Here is a 20,950-nt window from a genome sequence, read left to right on the forward strand (position 1 = left end):
TATGAGGTGGTTTGATGCTTTGCGTAAGGTTCCCTGAGGTCTTTTGAGGAATTGACTAGGGCATTTGGAGCAAGGTTCATAACTTGTACAAGGATTCCAAAACCTTTGGATGCTCTACTGTCTATGTCTATGAGGGAAGGTGAAACACTCAAAACCTATTCTGACCGATACTGGGAAACGTATAATGAAATTGATGGGGATGTGGAGAGTGTAGCCGTGAGAACTTTCAAGGTGGGTCTTCCCACGGAGCATGGGTTAAGGAAGTCTTTGACAATGAAGGCCGCGATAGACATGCGTCAGCTTATGGACCGGATAGATAAATATAAACGGGTAGAAGAGGATCAGATGCAAAGCAAAGGCAAGATGAAAGGGTATCTAGAGAGGAAGGATCTTCGGGTAGGGGGGTTTCAAGGTATTCGGCCCAAACGAGATTTTACAAGCCATCCGAGGACCGCCGAGTCTCCTCTAGTTAACTCATTATTTAAGGAACCTGTGCATCACATACTGGAGAAAATTCGGCATGAGCCATATTTTAGGCCACTAAACAAAATGAGTGGAGATGCATCCATGAGGAACTAAAACCTCCACTGCCATTACCACCAGGATAAAGGACATACCACGGAGAAGTGCCGGACGTTGCGTGACCATTTAAATCAATTGATTAGGGCCAGGAAGATCAATCACTTATTGGCAAAGCCGAATGGGAATCAGGAACAACTAGATACTCGGAAATTTTGGGGTCAGGCCCCTCAACCATCTTTAGGCACTATTAACGTCATCTTGACCCAGCCGAGAGGAGACTTTGGGAAACCTTCTCGGGTCATGACCGTTCAAAACAAGTGTGGGAATGAGGACATGGAAGAGAATCATCAAACAAATAAAAGACTCAGATCCTCGGTGACGCTTACTTTGGGTTTTTCTGATAAGGATAAAGAGGGAACGTTTCAACCCCACGATGATGCCTTGGTCGTCACAGTTCGTATCGAGGGGTATGATGTGAAACGAGTCTTGGTGGATGATGGAAGTGGTGCCGAGATTATGTATCCAGACCTATTCAATGGATTAAAGTTGAAAGAGGAGAACTTGGAAAAATACGACCATCCCTTGGTCGGTTTTGATGGAAACCAGGTGATCCCACGAGGAATGATTAGGCTGCCCGTGCAGGTGGAGGGTTCCGAAGTACAGGTAAACTTCATAGTTGTTATGGCATATTCTCCATACACGGCCATTTTGGCTAGACCGTGGTTGCATGCAATGGAGGCAGTTTCATCAACTTTACATGTGATGGTGAAGTACCCTACAGGGGGAAGCGTGGGAGTGTTACATGGCAGTCAAACGGTGGCTAGGCAATGTCTAATGTCTGCCACTATTCGCACAGGCCGAGGTTCGTTGGAAGGGGAAGTTCCTGAGACATCATAGCAATTAAAGGAGGCGTTCTGAAGTCGGCCTAGTGGAGGATGAAGGATCTCGCCGAGAAGCTAATCAAGGTAATTATCGGGGAAGATAAAGAGAAGTATTTTCAAGCCTGGATCCAAGCTGCCGACACAGAAAGAGAAGAGTTGATTCAATTCTTGCGAGATAATATTGATGTTTTTGCATGGACGACTTATGATGTACCAGGAATTAATCCGAGAGGTTACCGCCACCATTTGAATATTAACCCTCATGCGACGCCTAGACAAGAAAGGCCTTCCTCGGCGAGCATCTCAAGAGCACGCCGAGGCAGCTTAAAGAGGAGGTTGGAAAGCTAAAGCAAGCCGTGCGATCAAGGAGATCTTCTATCCTGAGTGGCTGGCCAATACTGTCGTAGTAAAAAAGAAGAATGGGAAATGGAGAGTCTGTATTGACTTTACAGATCTGAATAGGGCATGTCCCAAGGATCCTTTCCCTATTCCTAGAATTGACCAATTGGTGGATGCAACTGTGGGGCACCCCCGAATGAGCTTCTTGGATGCGTTCCAAGGGTATCATCAAATCCCGTTGTCACTGAATGATCAGGAGAAGACGGCTTTTCGTGCCCCTAATGGTAACTACCATTACCGAGTAATGCCCTTTGGTCTAAAGAATGCAGGGTCCACTTATCAACGAATGGTGACCAGAATGTTTGATGCGCAGTTGGGACGTAACATGGAAGCTTATATTGATGACATGGTAATCAAAAGTAAGAAGACAGAAGACCATGTGACAGATTTGCAGGAGACCTTCTCGGTGTTAAGAAAGTATAAGTTACGCTTGAATGCATCAAAGTGTTCTTTCGGAGTGGGCTCGGGAAAATTTTTAGGGTACATGATTACTCATCGGGGCATTGAAGTTAATCCTGACCAAATTAAGGCTGTCTTAGAATTGCATCCCCCTCGGAACCCGAAAGAAGTGCAGAAGTTAGCTGGCATGATTGCAGCCTTGAACAGGTTTATTTCACGGTCCGCAGACAGGTGCTGCCCATTTTATCGCCTTTTGCACAGGTGGAAAGATTTCCAGTGGTCTAACGAATGCAATTTGGCTTTTGAGGATTTAAAGCAATACCTATCTAGACCGCCGATATTATCGACGCCCGAGAAGGAAGAAGTGCTATATACTTATCTGGCCGTCACAAATCACTCCATAAGTCTTGTCTTAATACGGAATGATGACGGGGTCCAAAAACCAATATACTATGTCAGCAAGTCCTTGCAAGAAGTTGAACAGCGATACCTACTGCTGGAAAAAGCGCTTCTAGCCGTGGTGCACGCAACAAGGAAATTGCCTCATTACTTCCAAGCCCACACCGTGGTAATACTCACTCAGTTGCCTCTACAAGCTATCACGCGGAAGTCGGATTATACGGGTCGTGTAGCAAAGTGGGGAACCAAGCTGGGAGCTTATGATATCAAGTATATGCCCCGGACAGCTATCAAAGGGCAAATCCTTGCCGACTTCGTGGCCGAGTTTACGGACGGTCAGGCTCACCCCGAAGATGCCGTGATGACAATAATGTCCATTGGAATGGAAAATATCACTCCATGGGAAGTCTACACGGATGGGGCATCAAATCGAAAGGGAGCCGGGGTTGGAGTTGTGTTAATATCCCCCGAGAAACTAGTCATTGAAAAGTCATTGAGGTTGGGATTCCCAAAGAACTAATATTGAGGCCGAGTACGAGGCTCTCTAGTGGGCTCCCGCATGGTTAGACATTTGGGAGGAAAGTAGTGAGGGTGTTCGTGATTCCCGATTGGTGGTCCTGGCAAGTTAATGGAGAGTTTGAGGCAAAAGATGAGCTGATGAAAAGCTATCCGAAACGAGTCCAAGGGGTGTCGGGTTTGTTTGAGCGTTTCAAGGTACAGCAAGTCCCAAGTGGGACATAATTCTCATGCTGATTCATTAGCAATGTTAGCCACTTCGCTGGGATCGAAGTTACCGCGTATGGTTATGGTGGAGGATTTGTTGTCCCCAAGCTTGACCAGCATCCCGAAGAAGACGGTTCAGCCATTCATGTAGGCCCAAGCCTGGATGGACCCAATTGTAGCTTTCTTGCAGCACGGAATACTACCTGAAGATGGAAAAATGGCCGAGACGATACGAAGAAGCGCACCCCGTTACTGGCTATCGGAGGAGCAAAAACTCTATAGGCGTTCCTATGCAGGGCCGTACCTCCTTTGCGTACATCCTGAAGCCGTGGAACCTTTGCTGGAAGAATTGCACGAGGGTGTGTGTGGGAGCCACACTGGAGGAAGATCATTAGCTCATAGAGCCATGACCCAAGGGTATTGGTGGCCAAGCATGCAGAGAACCTCTCAAGAGTATGCCAAGAAGTGTGATCAATGTCAAAGGTTTGCGCCCAATGTACATCAACCGAGGTAACTTAAATCCGTTGTCCAGCCCATGGCCCTTTGCTAAGTGGGGTTTAGATATCGTCGGGCCGTTTCCTCGGGCAACGGGTAATAGGAGATGGCTCATCGTCGGCACGGATTACTTCACGAAGTGGGTGGAGGCCGAGCCGTTAGCCAACATTAGGGATGTGGATGCAAAAAGATTCATCTGGAAAAATATCATAACTCGCTTCGGGATCCCACACACCTTGATATCTGATAATGGTCTTCAATTTGATAGCAAGGTTTTCCCACCGCGCAAATGGGAATAAGAAATGGATATTCCACACCGTACTATCCCCAAGGAAATGGTCAGGCCGAAGCAACAAATAAAGTTATCTTGGCAGGTTTGAAGAAACGATTGGATGACGCTAAAGGAGGCTGGGTAGAAGAATTACCTCATGTATTATGGGCTTATCGCACTACACCCCGAAGATCAACAGGCGAGACTCCCTTTTCAATGACGTATGGAATGGAAGCTATAATACCATTAGAGTCAGGTTTTCCCACCCTGAAGTCCGACCAGTATGACGAAGCGAGCAATCACGATCTGGTGTATGATTGTTTGAATACTATTGAGGAAAGTAGAGAAATAGCCAATGTAAAGATGGGCAACTATCAGCAGAAGCTCAAGCAAACATATGACAAGGGATTTAGGACCAGGCCCTTGGTACCAGGAGATTTGGTACTAAGAAAGGTAATGGGGGTAGCAAAGAATCTCGCCTGGGGAAAGTTGGGTCCTAACTGGGAGGGGCCGTATAGAATTACTTCAGTGGCAGGTGTAGGGGCTTATCGTTTAGAGGATCTGGATGGAAAGGTGATTCCTCGCCCTTGGAATGTAAATAACTTACGACGATATTATTATTAAGAAAAGAATCTCCCTTTGTGTGAGGCTTCTGTTTGTTTCAATTCTGCACTTCCAAAAGCATAAGTGTTAAACTGACCTTAGTGCTTGTTCGGCTCCTTGGGCCACAAGTCTAAGAGAAATTAATCACTTGCAAAAGCATAAGTGTTAAACTGACCTTAGTGCTTGTTCGGCTCCTCGGGCCACAAGTCTAAGAGAAATTAATCACTTCCAAAAGCATAAGTGTTAAACTGACCTTAGTGCTTGTTCGGCTCCTCGGGCCACAAGTCTAAGAGAAATTAATCACTTCCAAAAGCATAAGTGTTAAACTGACCTTAGTGCTTGTTCGGATCCTCGGGCCACGGGCCACAAGTCTAAGAGAAATTAATCACTTCCAAAAGTGTAAGTGTTAAACTGACCTTAGTGCTTGTTCGGCTCCTCGGGCCACAAGTCTAAGAGAAATTAATCACTTCCAAAAGCATAAGTGTTAAACTGACCTTAGTGCTTGTTCGGCTCCTCGGGCCACAAGTCTAAGAGAAATTAGTCACTTGCAAAAAACCTAAGTGTTAAAATGACCTTAGTGCTTGTTCGGCTCCTCGGGCCACAAGTCTAAGAAACATTAATCACTTGCAAACCATTACACAGGAATTGTAAATCCAACAAGATCACGGCTAAAGAATCTTAAACATCTCAAGCAGTAGCATATATAAATCGTTAAGTCTCGTTGCTCGTTATCATATTGGATTTTATGCCCTCTCTCTCAAACGTCAAAAGATTGAGTGATGAAGTTATGGAACTTAGGTTAAGTTTTTCGCGTTTCTTAAAAATCACAAGTATAACGAACAAATTAAAGTAGTATTATGATCTTTTTTAGTAAACTTCTGAATGCGTGTAAAGTAACAGTTGCATGGAAGCACAGTGAAATAAGACTTGTGTATGAAACAATAGAAAAGGACTAAACATTAATCTCTTAACAAATATCCGTTACAAAATTGGGGCAATTATATAGCCCCTTACATCCAAAAAAAAGAAGTAAGAAAACAGCAAAAAGAAGAAGGAAACAACCATGATAGAATGACTAGGTAACAGGCTATTTGTCCTTCCTTTTCTCTGGTTCTTTATCTTTTTTTTTTTTTTTTTGGCTCTTCAGCCACATCACCCTCAACTACCCCTTCCACGGACTGAGCTGGGGGAGAATGGCCTTTGGAGGCTGGCCGCATCGAAGGATCGGGTACAGTGAGCACGAGTGCCCTGAAGCTGTTTCACTTGGTGGCATGGGGGGATCAGGAGCAAGCCGTAATGCTGAAGGATAGTAAACACTATCTGGAGCTCGAAGTTCAGCATCGGCAGCTACCCCAGCAGCGTCCAAGGCATGACCCCATACCTCCAGGCAAAACGCTCTAGCAACACCTTTGAGTTGGGCGGCCAAGCTATCCGAAGCCTTTTTCATTCCTGCATCGTATGCTGCTTGTTCCGCTACGGCCTGTTCCTGCTCCTTGGCGGCCAGTTTATCTTGCGCTTGCTTAAGCTCAACGACAGTAAGAGCAAGTCTACTTTGAGCTTGTTTTTGAGCCTCAAGAGCAAGGTTTGCTTGAGACTCGTAACTCTTCAGGGCCGACTCAGCATTCTTGTGAGCCTTCTCTACCTCGGACAGGTGGGTGAGGGTCTCTTTCAAGTTCGCCGCGCCTCTTTTTGTGCCCTCACCGCCGCCTCGCATTCGATCGGCCGGCAAGATCCCAAAGTGATCTACCCATTCCTCAGCCATGAATGAAGCCTGGACCGCCTATGATGTGTTCAAGTAAAAAAGAGTTAGTCATGATAAAGAGTTAAATTCATGTATAAAATGTGCAAAGGTTTGAAAAAAATACCTTGGCTAAGTCCTGCTTCAAAGACAAGAAAACCTCCCTCTTACGGAAGGATCTTAATTCTGCCATATCCTCTGGAAGGCATAGAGCCTTCTCTAGACACTCGGCCACCAGGCTCGAGCTTCCCTTCTTCGGGTCCCTCAGGTTCGCGTCATCCATAACAGGGCTGCCCGAACTGAGAGTAAAGTTGGGTCGCCAGGCTGACGCCTTCTTTGTAGGCTCACTACTGGGGTCCTTAGAGGAACCAGTAGGAGCAACCTTCTTGGAAAGGGCTTTCGCAGCCCTGGTATCTTTAACGGAAGGGTCGAGATTCTCCCCTTCTTCAATTTCTATCACGTGCTTGCTACTCTGGCCCCTTTTCCGTTTCTTATCCGTCACCTCCGAGGAAAGTGCGCGGGTACTAGCTGGAGTGACCGGACGAGGAGGAACCGGAACCGCCGGTGAAGAGTCGCCCGCATGCGCCTGCAGTAAGGCCAACAAGTCGGGCTCCTTCTCTTGAAAACCCATTTCGCTGGTTGACGGATTGGAGCTGGAAGGAGCGTCTGGACGGTAGAACACCTCGAAGTCCTTCTCGGTCACCTCGAGAGGATTTGGCTCGGGCGTATCAACTCTTTCCTCGGCTACAAGGTTAGTGGCCTGGTCCAAGGGGGGATAAACTAACTAGGCCGCAAGAGGGGCTGGAAGCTGTGCGTCTTGAGTTCTTGCCGGAGGAGGTGCGAGCAATAAAAACCCAGGGGCCGCAACGTCAATCCGAGCTAAACGTAGGTCTCTTGCTCTGATTACGTTCTTCGGGCTTTGGAAGCGTTTAGTAGATGGTGTGTACCCGAGGATAATGTGGGCTGCTCGGAGTTGTCCGTCCCGGTGTACAAATATCTCTGACCGAAGAATCCGGTTTAGATCAGCTCGATTTACAGCAGATAAATTCGGAGCAGTATGGAAATCGTCTACAATAAGAAACAAAATGGTTAGAATGAATAAGTTAAGCAAAGCAGAACATATGAAAATTTTGGACATTCCTAAGTGCCAGGTCAGTCTTCGGGAGTACTACCTGGCGTCCCTTCTCGGGTTGGGCAGTGTAAGCCATCATGCCAGTTGCCCAAGACGATAAGATAGTCTTCGTCCATCCCTTTACTCGAATCGGGTAAGCAGGAGATCAACCTAACGGAAGGAAATCTACATTTCATGTAATATTTAGTCCTATCCCCTTTTTGGCAGTTGTACACCCAGTTTACATCTTGCCATGTCAAATTGGTCCCCATTTTTCGGTTAAGCGCGTCTACGCATCCTAAGATTCTAAGGATGTTTGGGGAACATTGTGAGGGGGTAAGCCTGTAGTTTATTAAAAAATCTCTGGTTACCCTACCCATAGGAATTTCCATGCCCCCCTCGATGAACGCAATCATAGGAATTAAAACGGACTCAGGGGGGCGAGGTGCGAGTGGAATATCTTCTTCCTCACAATACGTGATGGTTACGTCATCAGGGATCCTATACCGGTTTCTAAAGGCAGCCTTTGCCTCATCCGTGTTTACTAACTTAGCGTACCTACCCATTAATCCCCGCAGTAAGAGCAGAGAAGCAAGCAAATTGAGAGAAACGAAAGGAAAAGGAACACACCTCTGAAGATCGCTTAAAGATGGTCCTCGGGAGCTCACTCTTCTTTCAATCATTCCAAATGCCAAAATGAGCCACATCCAGCCAAAGGGTGTGCTTTTATAGGGGAGAGGTAAAAGAAATAAGAGCGGTAACTTTCCCGCTCATAATTGAAAGCGGGATCTGGACCGTACATTACCCATCCAGCCGTAGAACGTGCGTGGGAAAAAGAAACGCCAGGTTCCATAAATGCTCCATCGTGGGATACGAGGCGCCAGGCGCGGGTCATGGGGCAGCGAAGAGACGGCTATACGTGTGAAAACAAAGGGAAGGTCAGAAGCGTGTGTAAGGTGTTAAAACTGAGTTATTAACTAATCATTAATAACTCAAGTGTTAAAGGGGCTATTGTGAGGTTCCGAGGACCCAAGAACCCGAAGACCCGAAGAGAGGAAGACCGAAATGCAGTAGGTAAAATGGAGCAAAGGAGTAAGGGAAGTTACCTGAAAATACCCGAAGATGAGGTGGCATGGGCGTTGCTGACATAAGGGTTACAAATATCCGAAGGTGGTAGGCTAAGTTAGAGGGATGCATTAAATGCCCGGCAACAACCATTCTGGCCGCATTAATTGGAAAATACCAGATCAATCCGTTGCATTAATGTGGATATGACTCGAATACAGTGTTGAACGCAAAGCCAGAGCTCGCTCCATTACCGATGACGTGTCGAAGGAAAACATAGTAGATTGTGAGGTGTAGGGCCATGATGAAAAGAGCAAATAGTATAAATAAGAGTCGGAACATTATAGAAAGGGGCTTTTTGTTGTTGAACCCTCTCTACCAAATGTATTGTATGAGGACTTTTAAGTGAATAAAGCAGCAGAAACGTTTTTAAGCTGGTTTTATGAGTTTTTGGTCCTTACAGTTTCCATACAAAATATATAAATTCTCAATTTTGATTAGGAAAATGAAATTGACACTTATGACTTCGTATTTGTCTTCCTGTGCTTCTGAAACGGACATTATGGCGTGTGCTGCATGCAAAATCATGAAAAAAGATGCAAACATATATAATTGTCCTTTCACAGATTTTTTTTGGATGTCAAGATATAGAGAAGTTTCTGAAACTCAAACGTCATTACCCACTACCTAGTCAAATTGATGAGAAAAAAGTTGAGTGATGCTAATACTACTAAGAAATATAAGGAACTGCTTGTACAAGAGTGGTATGCCTAATGCCTGCGTCATTGCTAAAGGCAAAGAAAAGCAAGCAAGTGTTGGAAAAATAGCATGGAGTGAATAAGAAATTGATGTTTTCTATGCTCACTTTAAGATGTTATTATAAGTAGTAAAAATCCTGAGTCCCACATAGAAAAGGAAAGAGATAATATATGAGTTTATATGCTCATGAGTTGGACATTGGGTTGAGCTTTTGGCATATGTGGACTGGGCCTACTTGTCCAAATAATAATATTTTATTATTTTAAATTTTGAGTCTGTTAGTCTGTGCACAACAGTTATTACTGAAACAGAGTGCCTGTTCAGTAATTACATAGTCCCTCATTCATAAAAATTACTTTTAGAAAACTCTCCCAGTGAGAATTTGTTTTGTACATTATCATTTTGTGTCAAAGAGAGAGCAAGAGACATTGAGTAGTTCGCAGAGCACGATCTTGTGTGCTTCGTTTTTGTGCTGTAGATCATTTTATCCTGGGAGATAGAAGTCTGTGAGTCTCAAAGCACCACAGTGATTGTATGAGGGATGAAATCTGCTTTAAGGAGATTCTGTCAAATACAAGCTTGATCTAAATTGTTTATCCTTCACGCATTTGGTCTGTGAGTTTTAATTATTTGCAGATTTCTCTTTATATATATATATTCAGTATTTGTTTATTACTTTTGTCTATCACATCTATTTATGTTATTGCTTATTCTTAGATCTGTGTATTGTTCCTTTTGCTTTATCACAAAAGTAAATTGTTGAAATCTAACCAACAACAAGAGTGTCCTCTTCAAACAACGAAAGGAAAGAATTGCAAGCTTCAAAATGTCAAGCAGTTGCCTCCACCTCGAACATGGAAGTCATTGCTCAAAAGAAAGGATGGCTCTCATGTTAAGGGGATTGAGAATATGTCATGACAGTGGTAGAATGCTCTTGGTACAGTGAACTAACCACACAATTCATCAGGTGAATCCCCTGCCGATATACAAAGAACTCCAACTACTGCCCATTACTTTATTTTAATGGTAATAGAACACCGCCACATGGAAACAAGGTTGAATAGAACACAAACCTGTGGCTTGGCTAGAAGAAGCATCTCATGATGAATACCAGAACATGAAAAACTATCATTCTAAATTTGTAAGTAAAAAGCTCAACAACAACATGAGCAATTTCACAAAAACTAGCAATCACTGAGGTTCAAAAAACCCATCTAGGAACTTTTGCAACATTGAAATGCTAAGAGACCACAATAAATATAATAAAGTCATCTACCCACAGTAACTATGGTTTCCATCAAAGTTATGAAACTTAAGTTGTCATATTACCCAGTGATACGACCTCAAATGAAAAGCCTTTGTAAATTACCCTAAAACAATAGACAAACCTCAAGTGACGAGTCTTTGTAAATTTCCCTAGAACAAATAGATAACAAAACGAGAAATAGCTGAGATGTTATTGTAAAAAACCCTACTCAAACCCTAAACTAGCTCTCACTCTACATATATTAAACCAAACCTCCTCTAAATTTCAATCACAATTTCAATACATAACAAATCAACAATTTACTGATCCAACAAATTACAGAGCTTGAAGAGGAATGACTTCACATGTCTAACATGTATTGCTTTCATGTTCAAATTACAAGAAAATAAGGAAAGCCGTGCAATGCATAAGTTATCATAGTGGTCAGCGCTTACATTCAACCTCGTTGCCCATCTCGTCTGCCAGTTAATACTATCATGCATAACATCTAGTAATAGAGGCAACCTCTACAGCTTTGTAGTAGAAGATATGGATTGAATGCCTGTAATTTATTAGGATTTGGACCAAATTGTGTATGTGCAATATATACCATCATTCGTCGTTGCAAATTAGTCAGCAGCACTACATAACAAAAGATATATATATATATATATATATATATATATATATATATATATATATATATATATATATATCTCTCTCTCTCTCTCTCTCTCTCTAACCATATGAGTTTCACACACTTTGAAAATGAAAATGTATATTGGTCACATAAAATGATTATTTAGAGAAGTTTTATATTCACAACACTTTCACAACAATCATATGTGGTAAGTTATTATTTGTTTTAATTTGAATTTATAACTTAAATTATTTTTTTGCCTACTTATAACAACTAGTAACAACCTGCCACTTACCACCATCACTTACAGCCATGCACTTTTAGCGTGATGGTTACTCCACATGTATAAGTATTTGTGAGATGTGAGGGTTAAGAGCCGGGGTTCAAGTCTCTAGAAGGGAGCTTCACACATTTTACACATATACACTTAAATTAGGCTAGAATAGAATTTCTATTTTGTATCCAAAAATAACTTGCCACTTAAGGTTTATTGTGAAAGTGGAGGACTTAAAATTTGTTGTGAAAGTAGAGGAATTTTGATGGAAACCATAGTTTTACAAACGCCACTATAGATCCCTGTAAGACAAGACCCTATAGTGGTGTTTATTAAACGCTGCTATAGAGCTTTTTTTTTAATAGATACTTTTCCATATATATATAACCGGAGTCTCTAACAATTTTTCACGTCAATACAATATTTAAATAAAATTATTTTTCTTTAGTCCAAATTTAACAAGGAGTGAAACTTTATCTTTTTAATAAGTCCAAATTAAACTCAAACTCAAACTCATCATTATCATTAATATTAGTATTTAAATAAAATTATCATTTTAATTAAATAAAATTATCACTTTATTTAAGCAAAATTATTTTTGTTTAGTCCAAACTTAACAAGAATTGAAACTCTATCTCTCTAACAAGTCCAACTAAAACTCAAACTCATCATTATCATTTTTAAAAAATATTTAAATAAAATTATCATTTTATTTAAATAAAATTATTTTTGTTTAGTCCAAACTTAACAAGGAGTGAAACGTTATCTCTGTAACATATCCAACTAAAATCAAACTCATCATTATCATTTTTTTAAAATAAAATTATTTTTGTTTAATCCAAACTTAATAAGGAGTGAAACTTTATTTCTCTAACAAGTCAAACTTTAACTCAAGCTCAAACATTGATAATTTATTTCCAAATTTGCAAGATTAATCATGAATACTATAAAAGCAAAGCAAACCCCAATATATTTATTTTTTAAAGCCAAGTAGAGGTACAAGCTTTTCTTATGTTATTTTTTTCCTCTATTCTGTTAAAAAAAAAAAGAAATTTATTTTGTGGTTTTTCATGTATTTTTTAAAAAGTAATTTTTGTACATGAATCACCAAACTCTCTCTAGCCGTTTTTTTACAAGATAAAAAAAAAAACTTACAATAATTGAAATTATTCTTTTAAATGTAATTCATATTTCTCTTATCTTTCTCTATTCTTTAATATATTTTAGTCTTTTAGAAGTTTTAATATCTAAATTTTTAAGTTATTTTTTTGCTGTATCTGAAACTGTCTAACAAATTTTTTGTAAGTCATTATAAGTTTAAGTAATAGCTTCTTCATCAAATTGTAACACAAATTGAAGTCATACAAGAGTAAATCATGCAATGGCGTAATTTCTTAAATTTTTTATAAAATTATTTTAATCTACCTCACAAATAGGTAGTTTAATATAAAAACAAAACCCAGCCAAAAAAAAAAAACCGAAATAAAAAGGACCTTCAATTTTTATTCTTTTTTGGGTTGGGCTATAGTGGTGTTTATTAAACGCCGCTATAGGTCATTTTTAAAATTTTTTTTTATAGATTTATATCCTTTTGTCCATTTGTTAACCTGCACCACAATTTTCCACATCATCACCCATATTATTTATTTATGTTTTATTTTACATTTTATATTTATGTAATATTAAGTTAGATTTTTTTAAAAAATAAATGGACAAAATTTTTTTTTCCTTATCTTCTTCTCCTATAATTTCTAAGTTGATAAATATTTTAATTTGATTATAATCCAAATTAATTGTCTAATCCATTTATTATTAATTTATTTATAATTTCTAATATTAATAGTGCAATCTAAATTCTTCTTCTAATCCTTTTATTATAAATATGGAGTTCTAAAATTGTAGAAATTTACCTCCTCTCTCGCTTTCAAAGAAAAAAAAAATCAATTATCATATAAGTCTCTCTACTTTTATTTTTAAATGTTTAGTAATTTTTATTTTTTAATGTTTAATACTTTAGGTTTTTCTTAATTCTTAACTATTAAATTTAGGTTACCACTTAAATAAGTTTTAATTCTTTTTTCGTTTTTAATTATTGAATTCAAGATTTTTTTTTCATTTAAATATGCGGTGGTGATTACTTGAGCTTTAAAGTTTAATACATTATTTTTCAGACTCCCATTATATTTTTTTTAGCCATCTCTTTTTATATTAGTTACATAGTTAATTTTGGACTTATATTTGATTTTAAAAAAAAAACTTAATCTTACACACATGCATTCATTATGTAACTTAAAATAAAAGACTACTTCTCTTTACTTTATTTTAATCATCTATTTTATTATCTAATTTTAATTAAATTAAAAAATATTTCTTATTTTCTTTAGTTTACACATGATTCTTGATTAAGTTGTGCATCGCACGAGCATACTTGAATTACTATAAAGATGTACTTTCTTGAACCAGTTTGCACAATTCATAATTGAATTAACTTTCTTCACGAGACTCCTCTTTCTTACATGCCAATCCCTTCACCATGAATTAGAGTTCTAAGAATAAAGATTGTTGCTTTCCTCTCAACTCTCTATACGCTCGCTGCCTCCACCCCAAGCCAATCCCTTCAACATGAATTAGAGTCCAATTGGTATGTTGCTTTGTCCTGAATCTCCAAGGTGGCTGCGTCGTATACTTCAATATGAGCTAGATTTCCATGCTATAAGTTCAGGGATATAAAACATTTTTTAATGTATTAAATTCATATTTTGTAGATTTTATTTTTAAGTTGGATAAAGAGTTGCATATTTTGTAGGGGTGTCAAATAGGTGGGTTTGAGTGGGTTTAGGGTGGGCATAATTGGGTTGAGTACATAAAACCCATTTACCCATTTATTGCCTAATTTTAGGTTTAGGGGGTATTTTGGTCAATTTTTAGGTTTCGGGATTATTTTGTTCATTTTAGGTTTCAAGGGTATTTCATTCATTTTTTTAGTTTAAATGGTATTTCGGTCATTTTTTAAGTTTAGGGGGTATTTTGGTAATTCAATTGTTTACGTTTTGGGGGTTTTTTGGTTAATTTTTAGGTTTATGAGGTATTTTGGTAATTTTTAGTGGTTTTGGGGTATTTTAGAGTCGGGTGATTTGTAATTATGATAGTTGAATCATAATTAGGTCTGATTGGGTACCTAGTTAAAGCTCAATAAACATTAATGTTAATTAGGTTTAATTGGGTTAATATCCATTTAACCCAATTAATAATTGGGTAGGTTTGGATCTCATTTAAGTGGGTGGGTTTGGGTGGACAAATGGATATAGGTTGATTTTGCCACCCCTAATATTTTGGGGAACAAATTCAATTCCAAGTGCGTTAACAAATTTTGTTAATTTATAATGACTTTTTTTCTTAAAAAATTTATGTTTCGTAAGTTTTTTTTTATGAATTGTAAATAATATTAATAATTGTAGTCAATTTTTTTTCTTCCTTTTATAATGTATAATTGAAAATAAATCGTCTAAAATTAAATCATACATTATATTTAAAACATTTCCCGTGCACTGCATGAGTTAGCAAATAGTTAATATAAAAACAAAACCCAACCCCAAGAAAAAAAAAATTGAAAAAAAAAAAGTGCCTATTGTGGTGTTTATTAAATGCTGCTATAGGTATTTTTAAAATTTTTTTTTTATAAGTCCTTATTAAAATTTTAAAAAAAAACCCAACAAAAAAAATCGAAATTAAAAGTGCCTATAGTGGCGTTTGTTAAAGGCTGCTATAAGACCCTCAATTTTTTTTATAAGTCTGGGCTATAACAGTGTTTTACAAACGCCACTATAGGCCTATGTAAGACAAGGACATATAGTGGCGTTTATTAAACACTGCTATAGATCTTTTTTCCCTATAGTATGTATTAAAATAATAAAAAAAAAACTCAACCAAAAAAGAATAAAAAACCTAAATAAAAAGTGTCTAAAGTGGCATTTGCTAAACGCAGATATAGGGCCCTCATATTTTTTTATAGGGTTGGGCTATAGCATTGTTTAGTGGCATTTGCTAAAGGCTGCTATAGGGCCCTCAAATTTTTTTATACGCTGGGCTATAGTAGGGTTTTACAAATGCCACTATAGGTCCTTTTAAGACCAGAACCTATAGTGGCGTTTATAAAAAGCTGCTATAGGTCCATTTTAATTTTTTTTGGGGTATTTTTTTATTTAAAAAGAGCTATAATAGCATTTCATAAAGCTACTATAGGTCCTTTAAATTTTTATTTTTTTTAAAAAGACCGATACAGTGTTTCATAAACGCCACTATAGGTCCTACTCTTATAAGCGCCTATAGTGCTATAGGTCCTTTTTTAATTTAATTTTTTTGGTACAAATGCCACTATAGGCCATTGGAAACGCTGCTATAGGCCCAACGTTTCAAAATGTCACTATAGGACCCCCCCGAACGCGGCTATAGATGTGCCTATAGCTGCGCTTTTAGAAAACGCCACTATAGGATACCTATAGTGACGTTTTTGTCAAACGCCACTAAAAAAACGCTACTATAGACAGTTTTTTTTGTAGTGACATCATTTACACACAGAGAAGGGAGATAGAGTACCTAAGCACATTGATATCACTCCAAAGCAGTAGTCTTTTCCACAATGCTTCATCTCATGCAATAGAGTAGCAACACAGCGAGCGCCTGTAACAAACACAACAGTCAAACAAATTTCTTTGTTGATAAAAGACAATCTCCATACTATGTTGAAGCTCCAACTAAAGTATAAGATAACAATTTAAGCCTGTCACCAATAGCATCTTCATGAGACACTTGATGTAATACTAAATAACTCAAACAACAAGCTGAAGAATTACCATATAACGTCATGCTTGCATCTTCTATTTATCTTGCGAATTTAGGTGCATGTTATATATATCTCATAATATCAGCGTTTCAAAATTATAGATAGTGTAATTTAACTTATTTTGAATTTCCTCGTATATACCTGTAGCACCTCCATTCACATTGACTTTTTCTGGATCAAGTTCCAGCTTGTTAGGACAAGCTCCAAATTGGGATGCAAATGCTTGCATAGTTGCAAATTTCCTGATTAATTATATATTCACTGTTCCTGAATACAAAATAAGTACTTCTACAATAGTTTTATACACATTAATCTCAAAAAGGTCAATATCATCAAGCTCTAAACTGGCAGCCTTGACAGCAGTTGAAATTGCAATGGCTGGGCCGACACCCATGATTGCGGGATCAATACCAACAGCAGCAAAAGTCTTGCAGGACCAACAAAGGATAATTTTCTTAGTATATTAGAAGTAATTTCAATTTTTTTTGCATTAATTTATTGGACTAGCCATAAAACAGTTTAATAGTTTGTTTGTTATTTTCTTTTGGATAAGTAAAAACAAAAACGTAAAGTTTAGTAGTGGAGGGGAAACAGATCCTCACTTACTAGATGAGTTCATTTAGCCTAGTAAATCATGATAAACGCTAAGTGATTAATTATCTACATCAAGAGTAAACCTATATATATATTCATAAACGCAGCTATAGGCCTTTTAAAATTCTTTTTGGGTTTTTTTTTTTCAAAGAACTATAGCAACATTTCATAAATGCCACTATAGGTTTTACTCTTATAAGGTCCTATAGTGGCGGTTGTAAAATGCTGCTATAGGTCATTTTTAAATTTTATTTTTTTGGTTAATTTTTTTTAAGACCAATAGCAACGTTTCATAAATACCACTATATGTCATACTCTTATAAGGGCCTATAATGCTATAGGTTAATTTTTTATTTTTTTTTTAAAATACCTATAGCAGCGTTTTACAAATGCCACCATAGGCCCTTGGAAATGTTGCTATAGGCCCAATGTTTTAAAACACCACTATAGGACCCCTCAACATAGCTATAGATGTGCCTATAGTGGCACTTTTTGCAAATGCCACTAAAAAAAAACTACTATAGACAGCTTTTTTTGTAGTGACATCATTTACACACAAAGAAGGGAGATAAGGTACCTAAGCACATTGATATCACTCCAAAGCAGTAGTCTTTTCCACAGTGCTTCATCTCATGCAATGGAGTAGCAACACATCAAGTGCCTGTAACAAACACAACAGTCAAAAAAATTTCTTTATTGATAAAAGAGAATCTCCATGCTATGTTGAAACTCCAACTAAAGTATAAGACAACAATTTAAGTCTATCACCAATAGCATCTTCATGAGCCACTTGAGATGTAATACTAAGTAACTCGAACAACAAGCTTAAGAATTACCATATAACATCATGCCATAAAATAGTTTAATAGTTGTTTGTCTGATTATTATTTTCTTTTGGATTAGTAAAAAGAAAAACGTAAAGTTTAATAGCGGAGGGGAAATAAACCCTCATTTACTAGATGAGTTAATTTAGTCTAGTAAATCATGATAAACTCTAAGTGATTAATTATCTACTACATCAAGGGTAAACATATATATATATATATATATATATATATATATATATATATATATATGTTGATAAACGCTTCTATAGATCCTTTTAAAAAAAAAATTTGGGTATTGTTTTTCTAAAAGAACTATAGCAACATTTCATAACCACTAGTATAGCTCCTACTCTTACAAGGGCCTATATTGGCGGTTGTAAAACAGTTTAATAGCTTGTTTGTCTATTTGGTATTTTCTTTTGGATAAGTGAAAAGAAAAACATAAAGTTTAATAGCAAAGAGGAAACAGATCCTCATTTACTAGATGGGTTACTTTCGTCTAGTAAATCATGATAAAAGCTAAGTGATTAATTATCTACATCAAGGGTAAGCATAAATATATATATTGATAAATGCTGCTATAGATCCTTTTAAAAAAAAAATTGGGTATGTTTTTTTTTTTTTTAAAAAGAACTATGGCAGCATTTCAGAAATGCCAGTAGAGGTCCTACTCTTACAAGGGCCTATAGTGGCAGTTGTAAAACGCTGCTATAGGTCCTTTTTTAATTTTATTTTTTAGGTTAGTTATTTTTTTAAAAAAGACCAATAGCAGCAATTCATAAACGCCACCATAGGTCCTACTCTTACAAGGATCTATAGTGCTATAGGTCCTTTTTTAATTTAATTTTTTTCGGTTAATTTTTTTTAATTAAAAAAAGACCTATAGCAGCATTTTACAAATGCCGCTATAGCCCCATGGAAACGCTACTATAGGCCCAGCATTTTAAAATGCCACTATAGGACGCCTCGAACATGGCTTTAGATGTGCCTATAGTGGCGTTTTTGACAAACATCACTAAAAAAACATTGCTATAGATTGCTTTTTTTGTAGTAACATCATTTACACAGAGATGGGAGATAGAGTACCTAAGCACATTAATATTACTCCAAAGCAGCAGTCTTTGCCACGACACTTCATCTCATGCAATAGAGTAGCAGCACCGCGAGCACTTGTAATAAACACAACAATCAAACAAAATTCTTTTTTGATAAAAGACAATCTCCATACTATGTTGAAACTCCAACTAAAGTATAGGACAACAATTTAAGCCGGTCACCAATAGCATCTTCATGAGACACTTGAGATGTAATACTAAGTAACTCGAACAACAAGCTTATGAATTACCATATAACATCATGCTTGTTTCTTCTATTTATCTTGCGAATTTAGGTGCTTGTTATATATATATATATATGTAATATATATATATATATATATATATATATATATATATATATATATATATATATCTTGTAATATCAGTGTTTCAAAATTATAGATAGTGTAATTTAACTTATTTTGAATTTTCAAGTATATACCTGTAGCACCTCCATTCACATTGACTTTTTCTGGATCAAGTTCCAGCTTGTTAGGACAAGCAACAAATTGGGATGCAAATGACTGCACAATTGCAAATTTCCTAATTAATTATATATTCGCAGTTCTTGAATACAAAATAAGTACTTCTACAAAAGTTTATACCACATTAATCTCAAAAAGGTCAATATCATCAAGCTCTAAAGCGGTAGCCTTGACAATAGCTGAATTTGCAACGGCTGAGTTGACACCCATGATTGTGGGATCAACACCAACAGCAGTAAAAGTCCTGTAGGACCAACAGAGGGTAATTTCTTAGAATATTAGAAGTAATTTCTATTGTTTTGCATTAATTTATTGGACTAGCCATAAAGCTGTTTAATAGTTTGTTTGTCTGTTCGGTATTTTCTTTTTAATAAGTGAAAAGAAAAACGTAAAGTTTAATAGCGAAGGGGAAACAGATCCTCATTTACTAGATGGGTTAATTTAGTCTAGTAAATCATGATAAACGCTAAGTGATTAATTATCTACATCAAGGGTAAACCTATATATATATATATATATACACATATACATATATTAATAAACGCTGCTATAGGTCATTTAAAAAAAATTGGGTTTTTTTTGAAGAACTATAGTAGCGTTTCATAAATGCCAGTATAGGTCCTACTCTTACAAGGGCCTATAGTGGTGGTTGTAAAACGCTGCTATAGGTCCTTGTTTTAATTTTTTTTTTTAAAGACCTATAGCACTGTTTCATAAACACCACTATAGGTTCTACTCTTACAAGGGCCTATAGTGCTATAGGTCCTTTTTTAATTTAATTTTATTTTTTGGTTAGTCTTTTTTATATAAAAAAATATAAAGAACTATAGCAGCGTTTTACAAACGCCACTATAGGCCCATGAAAACGCTGCTATAGGCCCAGCGTTTTAAAACGCCACTATAGGACCCCCAGCATAGCTATAGATGTGCCTATAGCAGTGTTTTTAGAAAATGCCACTAAAAAACGTTGCTATAGATTACTTTTTTTGTAGTAACATCATTTACACACAGCGAAGGGAGATAGAGTACCTAAGCACATTGATATCACTCCAAAGCAGTAGTCTTTCCATGATGCTTCATCTCATGTAATAGAGTAGCAACACAGAGAGCGCCTATAACAAACACAACAATCAAACAAATTTCTTTGTTAATAAAAGACAATCTCCATACTAAGTTGGTACTCCAACTAAAGTATAGGACAAAAATTTAAGCCTGTCACCAATAGCCTCATCATGAGACACTTGAGATGTAATACTAAGTAACTCAAACAACAAGCTTAAGAATTACCATATAACATCGTGCTTGCATCTTCTATTTATCTTGCGAATTTAGGTGCTTGTTTTATATATCTTGTAATATCAACGTTTCAAAATTATAGATAGTGTAATTTAACTTATTTTGAATTTTCAAGTATATACCTGTAGCACCTCCATTCACATTGACTTTTTAGGATCAAGTTCTAGCTTGTTAGGACAAGCAACAAATTGGGATGCAAATGCCTGCACAGTTGCAAATTTCCTAATTAATTATATATTCACAGTTTCTGAATATAAAATAAGTACTTCTACAAAAGTTTTAT

At 37.3% G+C, this 20,950-nt stretch overlaps 2 protein-coding genes across 2 annotated transcripts; one reads left to right on the top strand and one right to left on the bottom strand.

Annotated features, from left to right (window-relative positions):
- The first annotated feature begins 291 nt into the window (after positions 1 to 291).
- On the top strand, positions 292 to 1,419 carry LOC142624929 (uncharacterized). The gene is made up of 2 exons (XM_075798652.1): positions 292 to 396; positions 604 to 1,419. Exons 1-2 carry the CDS (start codon positions 292 to 294, stop codon positions 1,417 to 1,419), a joined length of 921 nt encoding a protein of 306 aa, XP_075654767.1.
- A 14,670-nt stretch (positions 1,420 to 16,089) lies between these two features.
- Positions 16,090 to 16,762, bottom strand: LOC142624930 (3-ketoacyl-CoA thiolase 2, peroxisomal-like). The gene is made up of 3 exons (XM_075798653.1): positions 16,674 to 16,762; positions 16,510 to 16,610; positions 16,090 to 16,205 (listed from the first exon to the last, which is right to left on the bottom strand). Exons 1-3 carry the CDS (start codon positions 16,760 to 16,762, stop codon positions 16,090 to 16,092), a joined length of 306 nt encoding a protein of 101 aa, XP_075654768.1.
- Between the last annotated feature and the right edge of the window lie 4,188 nt (positions 16,763 to 20,950).

This window comes from Castanea sativa, chromosome 2, assembly GCF_040712315.1.
Source record: "Castanea sativa cultivar Marrone di Chiusa Pesio chromosome 2, ASM4071231v1".
In the NCBI taxonomy this organism is placed as follows: domain Eukaryota; kingdom Viridiplantae; phylum Streptophyta; class Magnoliopsida; order Fagales; family Fagaceae; genus Castanea; species Castanea sativa.